Source organism: Ustilaginoidea virens, chromosome 6 (assembly GCF_000687475.1).
Source record: "Ustilaginoidea virens chromosome 6, complete sequence".
Taxonomy (NCBI): Eukaryota; Fungi; Ascomycota; class Sordariomycetes; order Hypocreales; family Clavicipitaceae; genus Ustilaginoidea; species Ustilaginoidea virens.
Window position 1 is genome coordinate 1,240,913 of NC_057321.1, and position 16,587 is coordinate 1,257,499.

General features: G+C 57.3%; 2 protein-coding genes across 2 annotated transcripts; one reads left to right on the forward strand and one right to left on the reverse strand.

Annotated features, from left to right (window-relative positions):
- Positions 1-11,709: 11,709 nt before the first annotated feature.
- Positions 11,710-12,432, forward strand: UV8b_07276 (uncharacterized protein; the record flags this gene model as incomplete). Its single annotated transcript, XM_043144773.1, has 2 exons — positions 11,710-12,230; positions 12,327-12,432. The coding sequence occupies 2 exons, from the start codon at positions 11,710-11,712 to the stop codon at positions 12,430-12,432; spliced, it is 627 nt and encodes a 208-aa protein (XP_043000708.1).
- Positions 12,433-13,101: 669 nt separating this feature from the next.
- UV8b_07277 (uncharacterized protein) lies at positions 13,102-15,497 on the reverse strand (the record flags this gene model as incomplete). The annotated part of the gene is made up of 3 exons (XM_043144774.1): positions 13,102-13,547; positions 13,691-14,926; positions 15,101-15,497. The coding sequence occupies 3 exons, from the start codon at positions 15,495-15,497 to the stop codon at positions 13,102-13,104; spliced, it is 2,079 nt and encodes a 692-aa protein (XP_043000709.1).
- Between the last annotated feature and the right edge of the window lie 1,090 nt (positions 15,498-16,587).

The window sequence follows — 16,587 nt, forward strand, 5'->3', positions numbered from 1 at the left end:
TCTGTCAACAAGAAAAGGAAAACCCAATGGCGTATCCGTACACAACCACCCCAAGTTCCCCAGTACCCGTGTATGGCTTCTTTGACGACAAAAAGGGGTACAAGTCCTCTTCGGGCCTGCTCCATGGGTAGGTACTCTTCTGAAATTGCCATGCTTGCTTGCTTGCTTGCTCGCTCGCTCGCTTGCTTGCTTGGTCGCCCCGTCATTTGCCAAGGGGGAAAAAGGCACGTCGTCGTCCACACGCACACGCACCCAGCTCAGTCCAGAATAGAATCCAGATCCCAGGCCCGTACCGAGGCACATGTAGCAAATTACCCGTCCGGTCTGTGGGGGGGTTTTGTTTTATGCATTCTCTGGTTAGCGGTCCATGTACTCCGTAATGTACCTGCAAACCCCATCCCATCCAGTGTGACAAAGGTCACGAAACGTTCCTGGCGATTGATGCTCAATTCTGTCAACAGAGTTTTTCTATTCTTGGCGCTATCAGGTCAACCCTTCCGGTCCCCTTGTACGTCTGCAACCGATGCTCATTGGCGGCCAGAGATCCCGGGAAGCCTCGTTTGCCAGCAAACGTCAACGTGCCGAGTACGTGGCCCAGTGCTTATAGACAGTGCGACATCCAGCTTTCGAGCGGGCGATTTGCGCGACTTGCTTGGCATCTTGATAACGTCGACGTCGGTTTCGAGCCAGCGAACCCGCAATCCTGAAATGCCGCCCCCTGTGCAAAGTAATAAGCGTAACCACAACCCGGGTGCCGCCGTGTTTCCCGTCCAGCGTTGTCTCTCCGAAATGGTTTGTCTCGACTTCTTTACGTCTGCCCCCCCTCCCTTCTCCTCTTCCCCCCCCCCCCCCCCCCCCCACCCACATCATCCCCCATCCCCCAACCGCCACCCGGCTGGCTGCCGGCTCAGTGTCCCCAGTTTTGGACCAAGTCGGCGTGACCTTGGGCTTTCCGTCTAGCCACATGCTTACTATTTGATGCGCTGGCGCTGGGCGGAGGATGTTGGCTTTCCCCATTTGGGTTTCCTTGGAGCTGCGCCCATAAGGGCCGAGTTTCAATGGATCATGCTCCACAAATTGGGAATTGGGCGCCCGTCATCTCTCGCCATCGCGCTGCCAACTTGCCGCCGTCGTCGAAAATGGCAGCAAGTGGCAGGGGTGGTCAATGGGCGATGGCGGAGGGCGGAGGGCGGAGAGCGGAGAGCGGAGAGCGCAAGTGCTGCTCCATCAACACCATAGCAAAGCCACTCAACAAAATGGCTTCCGTTGGTGATGTGAATATCGCACGTCCTACGCTGCCCAAAGAGTAAGCAGATACTGTGCCGGGCCGGAATCGATCAAGCAAGGCGCGAGACGAGACGCCCAACTGGCTTGCGACACGGCAGGGGAGGGGGGGGTCAATATCTTACTACGCGCATTCTCAACCGGCATGGGGTCCAGGCGGCCTGCCAGGGATCTCAGTGATTGAGGGCACAACTAAAAGTTCGAGTTCCAAGCATCATGGCCTGATGGGTGTACTGTGCGTCTTGTTGTTATGCTGCAAGATAAAGCAGATTGTGCTCGACCCTACATGCGTCAACCCAGCTGTAGCCCGTATCTATGTCGGGGTAGCAGTTTGCCGCCAACCTCTAGGGTTTCGGACCACATAGAGACGGTCCATGAAGGAGGGACCGCCGTGAAACCGACGTAGCGAATCTGCCATGCTGAGCTAGGTTTCATGCCTTTCTTTTTTTTTACTTGTCGCCTGACTTTACAAATGCAGCACCTAAAGGCGTTTAGCAAAACAAGTTTGCAAAAACAAGGGCAAAGAGGAAAGCAAAAGAAAAGGAACAAGGGGGGGGGAAATAACCTAGGCTGACTCCAAGCCTTGAATCAGCTTGTTGCTTTTTGCTCCAGATACTAACCATGTTTCAAATCGGCCATTCATCTATCGCCCCCACTTCGATTTCCCTGACTCGCCTCGCTATACCCGCCTCTACCCTGCCGTCTTACCTCGCGGCTATGGCTATGTTGCTTCGCTTTTGGCTGCATTTCGCTTTTTGCTTCTGCCCATCCATGCAAGATATACCTTCGGCCATCTTCTTTGCGGAGACCGCAGGGACACACAGCTTAGTCGCAAACGCTTCCAGATGATATGTGAATCGACAATTCCTACTCCGTAAATGACATCCCGACACTGTCGTGAATGTTCCAAAGGAAAGGTTGGCGAGTGTGGGGACCAAGCCTTGGTGCCCACCAGTTTCATGCAGAGCTCCTAAATCTCTGGTTCAAGACAGATGAGGAGATAATGTCCGGTAGTTTGTAAACGCATCAACCCCGCAAAGCCTGCAGGCCAAGAGTACCCAGCTTTCGTCTTCGTCATACAACGGTTTTATGCAGAGCTCGACGATTTGATTCTCCAAAGGGAGGCGATGAGATAATATCCGATAGTTGATGCAACTCATCAACCGCGCAAAATCCCCACCTCAAAAGCCGCAAACGCAGCTTTCGTTATGGCGATGACCAAAATAGAAGTTGGGCTAAATGAGCCTTGCTGGTGCTTTCCCGGGGCCTTCCTTTATTTCCAGGAGCAGGGAGAGAGGCCGTCGGCAAATGCCCAGTCGGGACTCGGGAGAGTGCATCGTAGTATGTACTAGCTAGACCTAGCTCCCCGTCTGACCATGTTCCCCGCGTCATGCATGGCGGCTATAGAACCTGTAGGCGGTACAGCACGTACAGCACGCTGCTGGTGGTGCCTTGCAATCACCACGGCCAGTATTGCCACCGGCAGGTTTTCAGGTCCGACATCCGTCCGCACGACATTAACTGGTGCGTTTGGCCGCTTGGCCATTTGCGGTTGTACACTGTACTTTGTTGCTAACCCGTGGCCATCTGGAAGGGGTTATCAATCCTGCAGTTGAAGCATCGGTTGAGCGTGCATTCTAAACTTGAATCTTGCATCTCGTCAGGGATCTTCCTACCAGCATATGAGGCTTGTCAGCAAAACATGGGGCTGGACAGAAGCCAACAAAATATCAAAAGTGGGGGGCTCGCCACCTGGACATGGTCGAAAAATTTCTAAAAACAGACCAATGTCAAGAAAAAAATGCAGGCAAAGTTGCGAGAGCACTCATTCTCTACTGTTATTAGTTGATCCAACATCGACACAGTGCAGGACAGGAAGAAAACTACCTGGGACGGATCTGACTTGAAGATGCGTCCTCCTGCACTGTCGCATGGTGCCTGGTATCCAGTACCTACATACATGTATGGCACCGTGGTATCAAAGTCGATGGCAAGGAGGTGCCTCTGTACCTACCTACTGACGTAGTCCGTAATGGTCATGCATGCAACACAAGCCGGAGTAAGGTTATGCCTGTCCTGGCTTGCCGTGTCGTTTCGATACCCGTATGTCCGTAACTGCCGTGCATGATGCATCCAGAGTGGGAAAGGAAAAGAAGTGAACGAGGGTGGCCGTTTCAGGTGGCTCGAGGACCGACCCGCTCAACATCCTCAAGCTTCCGAGATGAGTATCGGACGCAGTTCGTTACTCTGCGTGGGTCGCTGTAGTATGCTTGCTGTGTAGTCCGTACACTGTAGAGTACGGACCAGATCCGAGATGAAAAAAAAAAAAATAGTTCTGATAATGATAACGTCAGTTGACCAGCATAAGTCTCAGTTGTCTTGGCAAGACTAGCTCGAGGCACGTCGCGAAACCCCTGCCGTAAGCGCATGAATGGGCGTCAACCAACCTTTCTCGTCTTGTTGCTTTCTTTTTTCTTTTCTTCCTTTTTTTTTTGGCCATGTGGCTACGTTGATACAGCCATCCGTCGTTTCTCATTGGGACCATGCCCGTCTCTCCAGTTACCTCTTTCAGGTAGCAGTTTAATGAGTACCGGGCGGCGTAGAGAGAAGAGAAAAGCGCGCCATGGGTCGCTGCACGTCTCAACGTCGCGCGTCGCTTCATCAAGATCAGCGCCAATCTTGCATAACGATTCTGGTGATGGCGTTTAGTCTGTCCGTCTGCATGCACATGTGCGCACGACGGGAAAGGTGCAGTTCCACGCAGATGTGAGATACGCCCACAGACTGTACGATCCGATCCGTGGCCACTTCTTGAATTCCGTGGAAAACATTCTCGCTCCCAAGCCCTCGGCAACACCACAGGTGCTGACACATGAACCAATTATTTCGCATATTCGTAGCGTTCGGTACACAACTCTCTTCGTCACGTCTCTTCCTCCTCCGAATAGGATCAGTCACTAGTGGCAGTAGACTATCAGTCGGCCAACCCCCGGACTACAGCGAGACGTCAGCAGGTAGGCGGCAAGGACTCTGGTCTGTACTATGTCAGTATGTACGTACTACTACGGAGTAGCGTATGACAGTCCAGTTGGCCAGGGTTTGTTGTGGCTGAGACGGTGCAGCTGGGATGTCCAGGCGCGCTTCCTCACCGCTGTTCTGTAAACGAAAGCCGGAAATCCATGCACCCACTTCGAGCTGCCTCTTGAGCCTCTTGAGCCGCGGTTCCACGGATTACCACGCTTCAGTTCTGAGGGGACCAATGTTTCAATGACTTGACTGTCACTGGACCATGTTCTGGGCCTGTCCCGGTTATCATCAGTGGCGCCCGAACCGCTTGGCCTGATTTCTCAAGGCAGCATGCGATTCTCACCCAGATGCAAGCCCTATAGCAAGTTTGTGAAGATTCTCTTGGTATCCGCCCTGGGTCCGTTAATGGCAGCAGTCCGTGAGAGGTTGGCACCTTGTGGGGCGAATGAATAGTTGGCTGATTTGCAGAGCAATCAGTCACTGTAAGATGATGTGGAAAGTGGGTTAAAGTCTCGAAATGTAAAGACGGAATCGCTTAAGCACGTGTCATGTTTTAATCGTGCTCCGGGCAGTTGTCAGGTTATGGAGCAACGGCAATGAGGCAAAGATTCGAAATTATGGAGGCACGCTCACAAACTTCCGAGTATGGACGTTCCTTCCGCGTCAACTGTCCGTAGTTTTGCGTCCTTCCCTTGGAGAACACTGTCAGTTCCTTCCTTTGGCCCGTCAGGCCCACGGACTTATTGCAGCCAATTATTCGAGGTCTGTCGTTTACAAGGCAAATTTTGAATAGCTGCCTCAGGCGACTTTGGGGGAGACTCTTCTCTAGAGCAGTACTCCGTACAGCCGCCTCAAACCAGCATGTCAAAAGACGCGGCAGGAGCCAGCCCCTTCAACTGAACGATCGCAAGTTGCAAGTCCATCGTCAAACTCAAGTGCAAGTGCAACCAACGGGCTCACAGACCCGCAGCCAAGGTGTCTCAAGCTCAGCTCGTTTCATTTACGAACACATGGCCAAACATCCGTCCAAGGACTGGCATTGTCTCACACCACAGCCACGCATGAATCTAGGTGCCGTCGACAGTGGCAGTAATCTTGAACGACCTTTCCATCTATGAGTACAGCATGGCAGGGACGAGTAGCCAATGCGACGACAGGATATTTGAGATGGTTCATGATTTCATTTAAATCAACCCATAAACAGAAAGACAACCTGGTACGTATAGATCTGGTAATCTTGTCTCGATGACATCTCATACATGCACCGTACCGCAGTCCCCAACCTCCCACTGCGGTTGTAGCCAGGCCGTAGCCTGGTCTGCCTAGCGCCGAAGCAGTGCCAATTTTGTCCGTACCTCCTCGATCAAATACGATGGCATGGGCCGCATGGTGCAAGAGGCAAGCATCAAATGACGACACGTCCAATGTGGACGCACCGTTACCTCCCTAAAGCAAGCAGTCGTCGTCATCATCCATTATTATATGGCAACAAGTGTATTTCTGGCGTTGAACCTGCGAGGAATGGAACGAATCAAAAACGCAAAGCGTTCAGTCGCTCACCACAAATACCGTGTTGATATCAGAAAAATATAGCATACCTTGTAAGTATCGGTCCTGGATGGAAAACCGCCACCGCCCTAACAAAAACGGATTCTTTCCGGTGTATCAGCGGATAACACGACATGGATGTTAATGCGAACCACAATACGGGTTACCAATTTCATGGTTATACCATTCCGTTTCTTTTTTTTCTCACTTTTTAAAAAAAAAAAAAATAAATAAAATTGCGGCTTACATGTTTCGCTCTCCATCAGCCAACCCAAGGTCAGCTTGAGGAGGGCACGCATCTTGCAAGCCCTCCTGTCATCCAACCGGGATGAAGACGATATTGGCTCGAGCACTTGCATGACACGCACAGCGGGTATGTAGGTCTAAAACAAGGCGAATCAAAAATCTTGCTCTCAGCAGCCACGATAGACAAGGGTCTCCATGTTCGGCCGTTTCGAATGCTGGTGGTTGTGGAAATTGCCAAAGTACAGTGACAAGCCCAGCCGTGCCAGATTACTCCGTGGGTCGTATACCTGCAAGCTCTCGTTGCCGTGAAGAACATCCAGGCTTTTTCGGCGCGGCCAGCAACTTGCTATGAAACCAAGCGGGATAATCGCAACTGACTAAAAGCGCAGGTAGGAATCAGATATCCAGAGTTTGAGATCCGCCCACCACCCCTCGAAATATCCACATACAGCCACACCGATATTGATTACCTCGTCAGCAAGCTGTGCAAGTCTCGGTGGAGATGGGTGGTCTGGTTCGTTCGTTGTTCGTACATTAGCTTTCCCGTTTCTGCTGATGCCGGATGTGAGGGTGGCACTTCCGTCCGCAGTCGCAGCGAAACGAGGTGGGAAGGTTCAAGCCGCTGGCCTATCTCTGCTGACCAGCTGTTGAAGCAAATCCACCATTTGTGTTCCATACGATGACCATTCCGGTAACGTGATGGGTGTCAATATCATGATTATCACGGAGTTATCCCACCAAGCAAATCCTAGCCCTTTCTTTTTGGGTTTTCTTTTCCGGTGATTTTTTTCTTCTTTTACCTTTGTCGATTACTTCATTTTCAGCTTTCCGGCTCGTGCACTGACCAGGAATCCAAGGTTTACTTGCTCATTCTGCGCACTTGTCGAGTGAGCCCGTCATACGGAGCATAAATGTCAGCGATTGGCCGGCGATTGAAGATTCGAGGTCGAAAGTCTCGCACATTCGGAGCGCGCTATGCGGGGCCGAGATTACAAATGGATGGCCTGTTTCTTTGAACAACGCATCATCCTGGACGACTTTGACCAGGACTCCAGTCTCCAAGTGCGTGAACCTTGCAACAAGTCGGAATTGGCCAGTCGCCGACGGCTGTTGGGGCCAATAAACGCTCACCACGTCTTCTGCCACACCCACGGCGCAACTGCCATTGTCCCTCAATTCAACTTATCCCAGGCAAGTTGGACGGGTCAATCTCCGGATGATCTAGTCCGTAAGTAGTCCCTGTCGGGGCGCAGCTTGCCATTCCTCTGCGTCACGGAGCAGTCCATGAGCAAATCATGTGTGGTGCTCGTGCTGATTCCGGGGCCACCAATAGAGATTCTGTTCCGTCAGGAGGGTTACATTACAACGCCTTAAAGAAGCTGCATGAAAATACTCATCCTCTCTGCCAATGGGCTCTTGCCATGTTTTTGCCGACTCGTCCTCTGCCATTGGTATCAGAGTCATGCTAGCCACACAAAACCTCCGATACCGAGGTACAAGATGAGCTTTTTTAGACCGGTCACACAAGCCGGAACAGGTCTGTGTTGAAAACAAGCTTGATAAATCCTGTGGGCTGAGCTTGGGGCTAGGTGCGGGCTTTCAGACTCATGTATACAAACTACGGGAGTCTGGACTACGGGCTGCAAACTACTGGTTGGAGCCCACTAACGAGACAGAGAACCAGCTCCTCCACAGGTCGGCTCGGGCCTACACATGAATGCCTGCGTGGAAGAACGGTCCCGCCACACATGGAAGGCCCGGCCTGTTTCCTTGCCTCCACTCCCGCTGGACAGGCGGGTGGGAAATGTCTCGCCTGAAGCTAGCGTGACGCCTCCTCCCTTGACCTGGGATAGCCCCCATAACGGTCAACCTGCATCCCGGGGCAGATGGAGCCGTCGCCAAACCTCAGTTGAGCCAGCCCAAGGCTATGATTATTTATTTGCTCCAGGCTATCTATGCCTAGGCCTGGAAACCAGCATGGCGGCCCTGCTCTTAGGCTTTCTCATCAGCAATCATGAACAGAGTTGTACTCGGATCATGTTGCAGGGGCTTCCCGCTTGAGCCTATGAAACGAGAAGTCGCACGCACGAGGAAGTTGACGTCGAAACTGAGGTCCATCACAATGTCTCGTAGACCTGTCCCCGGCGCCGATCCGATGCCGATGCCGATGCCGATGCCGATGTCGATGCCCGATGCCCGATGCCGATGTCGATGTCGATGTCGATGCCGATGGAGACGGTGTTGAAGGTGTTAAAGGTGATATATATAGCATGCACTCTCTAATCGTTTTGAGTTCCCGTTGCTGGATGGAAGCCGGTCGATGCCGGTTACGAGAAACAAGTTTGGGCGGAATGCAAAGCGTCGAGAAAGGAGAGGGGGGGTGTGGTGGGGAGCAACCCGCTCGCCCAACATGGATGGTCCAGAGCTCATGCGACTGCTACAAGTACAAGTACACGGGCAACGACTATCAGGGGGCATTCTGCTTGTACCCGGGACGTCCCTTTGAAAATCTCGCGGCAGATTTCCGTGATGGTGGACAGGGTTATGCCTCCACCATGGTCGTGGCAGGGGGCCAGCCAGATCTGCTCAGATTACAGGATACAGGTTACAGATTACATGTTACGTACAGACGGCGGAAGGGTTGTGACGAACGGATAGGAGAGCATGCGCAGGAGGATCAATTGGCCTTTTGGCACGGAGCGGCTACGCACGCAGGAGCGGAACAAGTTGGAAGATTGTCTTGCCGTCATGCCACATGTGAAGGGAGCCGCCGATGAAGAAGACGAATCCACAACCGGGAGACCATGAAAAGAAGAAGAAGGAAGAGAAACAGCATGCACAGCGGTCACAGCCCGGGCTTGACTCAGCAAGAGTGCTCTCACGGGAAGTTTGACAGCCCTTTACCAGATGTTATGAAGCTGCCAATGCTGGCGCCTGCAGCATGCTGGGCAGTGGGTGCATCACTGCATTAGCTCTCCCGCCCGGGCGAGCCATGACAACACCAGTTGACGTTGCAAGTTTGTAACCGTCCGTGGACTGGGTGACTGGGCCGTCTGGGGTAGTCGAGCTTCATCGAACGGCACCCCCCTCCCCCCCAGCCTCCCCCCCCCCCCCCTTCTCTTCCCCAAAAAAACGCCTGTTTTGCGCTGGAAGCATCAGTCTGCAGTCTGGGCCATCCGGCTGCAAGGCTGCCGCTCCATGCAAAATGCGTGACGGGCCAGTGCAGGACTCGATCCGTATGCAAAGGACCTACATACATCTATCTCGGGGTCCTAGGCTGCCGCTGTACATGGCATGGCAGGCTGGCATGGAACGGGGCCAGGCAGCAGAGATTTGCTTTTTTCCGAGTTTCCTTTGCCCGCAGGATGCGATTCTATTCCAAGCGAGGAAACCGAATAATAAATCACAATCAGAATCGAATAAAGGAGATCCCGACGACAAGGTTGGCGGCAAAGCGAAGGGGGAGGGCGCGACGGATTCACCGAGGCGTTGTCGGAGCACAAGTGCTCAAGCCAACCAAGGCGCGGAAGTACATGACAACCCAACTGCAGTGCAGGTATGATGCGCATACGGCAGAATTCCTTCATCATTGTCAAGCCAAGCCACAGCTTGATTTTCGCCCAAGAAACAAGAAACTCAACTGCTCGTGCCGCGGACGAGCAACCCGACGCTCGCTCGTCTCCAAGCACCATATTCCGCCCCCCCCTCCCTCAGCCCAGCCGCCGCCACCACAGCACGAAGGATGGGCTTTCGTTTGCTCGACTTTTCAGTCCAATTCTGTCTCGCGGCCAGCCATTTCGCAATCAATATCCCGTCGGCCCCGAAAATAGGTGGTTGGCCGCAGGACCCAGGCGGGACAACCCACAGGGGATACAGTACATACCCATGCCCAACATGGGACATGGGTGGGGAGGAAGGGGGGGAGGTTGGAAAACGAAAAACGAAAAACAACCCACGGGACGGCCGGGGGGAGGGGGGGGGACCTATTTCAGATGAGTAATACCCTTCCTCTGACACCCTTTCAAACGAGAGCTAGTAGTAGCCGTTTCCCCTTCTAGTCCCTTTGGGGAGAGTGGGCGTGGCGGTGAGCAAACGGGCGTTTGACGCAGGGACTTTTTTTTTTTTTTTCCCTCCCTTTTCTGCCCCCTCGCTTTTCGTCTTTATTTTCATCGCGTCGTCATTTGGCAAGCACGGCAGGATCTGGCGGGCATGCTAGCAGCTAGCCCATGCGAACGGGCGGCAAGATTCACGTCCGCCAGAGGCTCCCTCCCCCCTCCCGTTTGTTTTCTCGCGGCAGCGTCTCGCATGGATGGGCCTGGGGGCCGAGCTGCCGCATCTTGGGATCTGGCTGGGGCGCTGCGCATCATGATTGCAGGGCGTTGCATTGCGTTGCAGCGAAGCGGAACCTACGGTTATTCCAAAACCGGCGTCTGACTGACCTGCCACTTCGGATTGCTTTTCGCTGGGGCGGATACGTTCTTGCCCGTGGATGGATAGTTAACAGAGAGTATGTTCAGCAACCCTGGGAAGGCAAAAAAAAGAAAACCAGCGCCAGGCAGGGGGTCGATCCTTGACATGGATGATGGGACGGCGGCGACAAGTCGGCGTAAGCGAGCAGCCCAGGTCCATGTCGGTCCGGTGTCTTGCAGCGAATTGTACATGTGTCTCGTCTCGCTCGAGTCTCTCGACTCTGCTGTTGTTCATGGCAGGCATGGTGGGGAGGGGGGTTTGAAGCTGGGCCCCATGCCTTGGCTGCAACTTGTGAGGATATTCCGGCTGGGCGGCGTCGGGATAACCCTCGGGCCCGAACGAAGCCGTGCCTCTCTCCTCTGTCGACGGCAACGAGTCGTCGAGTTAACTACGTGGTAACAACATCAATACCTTGCCGCGAGAGGGCAGACGCAAAAGACGGCGGCGGGCGGGCGGGCGGTAATGCGCTGCGCGACGTCAGGTGGTGGGGGGGGGGGGCGGGCAGGGCTGCGTCGTTGGGGGCGGCACACGCGGAAGCCCATGCCCATGTATGTATGTAGGGTCTGCAACTGACCACGTCGCATGATGCTCATGTCGGGAATGGGTGCAGCGGTGCAGTGGTGAAGGGTACGAGGTGTCTGTCGTCTGTTGCTGACGAGTCTGACGAGGGAGGAACGTCTTTTGCCGCCGCGGGTCGGGCAGGTCAGTGTGCGGACAGGGTCTCGTGACTTGAGCGCAACGCAACGCACCGTGCTGCTGCGCTGCCGGGTAGGCAACCTGCAGCTGGCAACCTGGCAGCCGGCAGCTGGCAGCCGGCAGCTGGCAGCTGGCAGTTGGCAACAAGGACGACGACGACAACAACGACGACAACAACGACGACAATAACGACAACAAGAATAACAACGAGAATAACAACGAGAATAATAACATCGAGAATAACAACGAGAATAACAACGAGAATAATAACATCGAGAATAACAACGAGAATATCAACGAGAATAACAACGACGATAACAACAACAATAACAACAACAACAAACACTACTACTACCACTACCTAACCTAGCCTTGCATCCCGCTGACGCACTCCGCCCACGCACGGCGGCAACGCACAGCGGCATTGACAGACCCGACATGCCGTCGTCCCGCAGCGCCCAACCCGGCCCCAGAGCCGCCCCCTTCGACCCCTGGACCTGCGCCTCCACCGGCCACCAGGTAGCCGATCGCCGCCCCGACCCGGCCTGGCGAGACCTCCGCGACCGCCGACTCAACACCCAGCTGAGAGGCCTCCCTGCGCCCGCCGCCGCCAATCGCCGCACCGTCAGCGTGCTGGCCATGCTCCACCGCCCCGGGCTGATGGCCGCCGCCGCCGCCGCCGCCACCCCGGCCGTCCGGGACGTCTCGCCGTCGCTCCCGCCCCCCCGTCCCAGGGGCCTCTTCGCCGGCACGACCGTCCACGTCAGCGGGAGCACCCTGCCGCTCGTGTCGGACCACCGCCTCAGGCACCTCCTCGCGCAGAACGGGGCCACCGTGTCGCTCCGGCCGGGCGGCCGGGCCGTCACGCACGTCGTCCTGGGGGCCGGCCTCGCCGCCGGCAAGCAGGAGCGGGAGGTGCGGCGCCTGCGCAGCCGCGTGCGCTACGTGCGGGCCGAGTGGTGAGTTGGTCTTTTCTTTTTTTTTTTCTTTTTTTTTTCTGCCGCCGTGCCTTTGCCGTGCCTTTGCCGTGCCGGGCCGCTGACGCGTTGTTCCAGGGTGCTCGAGAGCCTCGCGGCGGGGAGGCGCCTGCCGGAAGGACCGTTTGCCGTGGGCGTCGCGGCGGCCAGCGGGCAGGGGAGCGTGTACGACGCCTGCAAGTGATGGATAGATGGATGGGTGCGTGGCATGGCGTGGCAACGTGGTCTGTGTTTCCCTTTTTTTTTATATATATCTATTTTTTTATTCTCATTATTCATCGTGCTCTGACCAAGCAGGCAGACCCGAGACAGCAGAGACGTCACGAGCAGCAGCAGCGACAGAAAAAAACCCCCCCGGGACAGGAAGCGGACCAGGCCGCCGCGACGCTGCACCATTTCATCTCGCGCTGTGCTACCGCCTCACCGTCTTTCAACTGGTCCTACCTCGAGAATACGAATTCCTTCCAGACCGCCAGATGGGCTTTCGTCCCGTCCCACGAAAACCCCCCTCTGCAACCAGGTCGGCCCTCCTGCCAGACGGTTCATGTAGCGGCCCTGTGCGACGACTTGCCAACTGCACAGACCGCCGCCCCCTGGCCGTGTTCTACCACGCACGGGGTGCTCCTGCTCTACCACGGGAGGGGAAAAAGGGGGGGGGGGCGTCATGTTGGGCAGACGTGGTGGTTGATTACCAAGACTTGACAAGACGGGCTTGGACGGGGCTTGGACACGACGGCGAGCGAGACAACAACAAGTTTGGCCTCCCCCCTCCCCTCCCCAGGTGGTCCTGGCGCGTGCTTTTCTTTGCTCTCCCTCTTTTTTTTTTTTTCTTTGTCCTGGCTACAACCGACCGCTACAACCTTGGCCGCGGCGCCTCCAGTGCGACGTGCTTGCCCTCCCTCTTGACAAAGTACTCCCTGACCTTGGCCCGCGCGACGTCGACGACCGAGGCATCCTCCACCGTGCTCGGCACCGCCACTTCCTTTTCGTACTCGCCGTGCACCCCGTTCTCGAGCAGCTCCCGCAGGACGCGGCGGAGCGTCTTGCCCGACCGCGTGCGGGGGATCATGCCCGAGCCCTGGATGATGCCGCCCAGCGAGGCGATGGGCCCGACCTGGGCGCGCACCAGGCCCTGGATCTCGGCCGCGAGCTTGTCGTCCGGCACGGCCGAGGCGGCGTGCGCGGCCGTCGACAGCGTGACAAAGGCAAAGGGGAGCTGGCCCTTGATGGAGTCTGGGACGCCGACGACGCTGGCCTCGGCGACGAGGGGGTGGCACGTGATGGCTTGCTCGATGCCGCCTGTGAGAGAGATGATGGGTGAGCAGTGGAAAACCACGTGGAGATGGGAAGAAAGCAAGCAAGCGGCAGCTTGGACAGTTTTGACAAGTAGACAGTCGACAAAAAGTTGAGCAACGAAACTCCCAACGCCAGGGGCGACCTACCGCTCGACAGCCGGTGCGCGCTGACGTTCAGGACGTCGTCGTTCCTGCTCATGATGTGCACGTAGCCGTCCCCGTCAATCATGCCGGCGTCCCCCGTGTCCAGCCACCTGCCGCCGAACCGCTTCAGGTAGCTGGCGTAGAACCTGTCGCGGTCCCCCCAGAGCGCGCGGAAGGCCGTCGGGGCCAGCGGCAGGCCCAGCACGATGTTGCCCATGGTGCCGTGCCGGACCGGGCGGCCCGCGTCGTCGACGACTCGCACGTCGAACCCGGGCATGGCCTTGCCGGCGCTGCCGGGCCTCACCGTCGCGGGCGCGCGGTGGCCGAGCGCGCGCCCCGTGATGGGCGACCCGGACTCGCTGGACCACCAGTTGTCGACGACCTGCGCGCCGGGCGCGGCGTACCTGTCCACGAGCCCCTGGTACATGGACACGAGCGAGGGCTCGGAGCGCTCGCCCGCGAGGAAGAGCGCCCGCAGCGAGCGGAGGCCGCCGCGGCCGCCGACCGCGCGCAGGAACCCGCTGCCCGGGTCGTCGCGCTTGACGGCGCGGAGGGCCGTGGGCGCCGTGAACAGCACGCTGACGCGGTACTCGTCGACGACGCGCCACAGCGCCGACGCGTCCGGCGTGCCGACCGGCTTGCCTTCGTACAGCACCGTCGACGCGCCGACCAGCAGCGGGCCGTACACGATGTACGAGTGGCCGACGACCCAGCCAATGTCCGACGCGGTGAAGGCCACGTCGCCGGGCCCGTGGACGTCGAACAGGTAGCGCATGGACAGGTGCAGCCCGACGGCGTGGCCGCCGGCGTCCCTGGCGACGCCCTTGGGCGCGCCCGTCGTGCCGGACGTGTGGATGACGTAGACGGGGTCGGTGCTCGCGACCGGCACGCACTCCGCCCGGGCCTGCCGGGGGGTGGCGGCGGCGGCGGCGGCCTCCTGCCAGGTGCGTTGGCCGCTGGCGCGGTCGGGGTCCCAGCGCACCTGCGGCCGCTGCCAGATCAGCGTCCGCCGAGGCTTGTGGGCGGAGAGGGCGACGGCCTCCTCGACGAGCGGCTGGTACGCGATGGGGGGCTTGTTGCCGTCTATGCCGCACGAGGCTGTGAGGATGGCCACGGGGCTGCAGGCTTCGATGCGCTGGGCGAGCGCGAGGGGGGCGAAGCCGCCAAAGACGACGGCGTGCACGGCGCCCAGGCGGTTGACTGCGTACATGGCGATGACTGCGGCTGGAATCATGGGCACTGGAGTGAAGCTCGGCTGTTATCTCTCTCTCTCTTTTTTTCCGTATTTTATTGATTACTTTTTGGGTCTTTTTTCTTTTCTGCTTTCCTTGCCCTTCAACACACACTGGGGGGGGCTGGCTGGCCTCCCCCCCAAACAACAAAAAAAAAAAAAGAAACAAAAGTCAAACATACTGTATAGCATGACGACATCACCCTTGCGGACGCCCTGGGCTCGCAGCGCCCCCGCAAGCACCTGCACCTCGTCGAGAAGCTTGCGGTAGGTGTACGTCTCCTTCGTCCCGGTTACCGGGCTGTCGTAGTAGATGGCAACGTTGTCGCCTCGGCCCGCTTCAACGTGCCTGTCGATGCAGTTGTAGCAGGTGGAGATCTCGCCGCCCGGGAACCATTCCCAGCTGTCGTGGGACACGCGGCCGTCTCGCAGGGTCCGCTGCGTGCGGCGCAGCACGCTCGCGGGCTTGGTGTGCCAGTGGAGGTGTTCCGCTTGGCGAGCCCAGAACTCGTCGGGCTTTTGCAAGCTGTGCCGGAGGACGTGGTCCTGGGGATGGGAGCCCAGCTCTCTGGATGCCATGATGACGCGCACGGGGTGCGCACGTGCCGGGCCGGATGTACTCAGCGAGGCCCTCAGTTTCGGGTGGGATGCGGGTTTCGCGGTCGGTTTCGCGGGTGCGAGGGATGCGAGGGATGCGAGGAATCCAGCCGCGCCTTTGGTCCGGAGCGGGATATTTAGTAGTCGGGGTCGGGGGGGCGGCCAGAGCTCATCCTCGGCTATCGAGCGCGGCGGAGCTGCGAGGTTATTCCACCGGGAGGGAGGGCTTTGGCGGGGTCTAGAATCGGAAATCAAAGGCCAGCCAGCCCCGGTCACCCCACAATCAGCAGTTTTCAATCAAGCAGAAGCAGGGGGACGAACTGCCGGTTCTGACGTTCTCCAGCTCCTATCGCGGCTCCAATCTCTTTTGCCGAAGATCCGTGGACGGCATGGGCCGGATGCCGCAGTCAACACATGTTCGGCCATTCGAGGCGTTGAACAAGGAAGTGACGGCCCCAACCCCCAAGCGTGTTTTCTTTCTTTCCTTGTTTCTTTTTTTTTTTCCCATTGCGACGCGATCCCACATGCTGCCAGGCTCGACAAGAGGCCGCCAGAGAGAGAACTTCGTGGCGATAAAAGGCCGCAAAACCGCCCGCCGCCGTTTGCACATGAGGGTCGTCTGCGGACGGCCCATTTCCAGGCCCGGGCAAGCGGGAAACCTGCTTTGTTCCCATCGTCGTCGCATCGCGTAAGCAAGGTTTTGGCGCTGCAGAAAAAAAAACCCCCCGTCACCCTGCATTTCCCCCCCATGGACGGGAGACGCAACACACAGCAACAACAACCCATCAGCGACGGCCCCCTTCCTTCTGCAGCAGCGGGCCGGGGCGTTTTGGTTCTGCTATTTTTGGCGGCATTACCCGCGCAGCAGAGCATCGAGCTCGAGGCATCCGAGACAGCGCGTGTTTCGCCGTAATTTCGCGCCCCCCATTGGCCCTGCCGTCGTCGTTCCCCCCCGCGGGGCTCCGTTGGAAAGTGGCAACGTTGCGTCTGCAGGGCGTTCTCTGCGGGTCGAATCTCGCATCAACGGGCCTGTTTTGAATGAATTGGAGCGTGACGGCGGCGCGTGGGACGA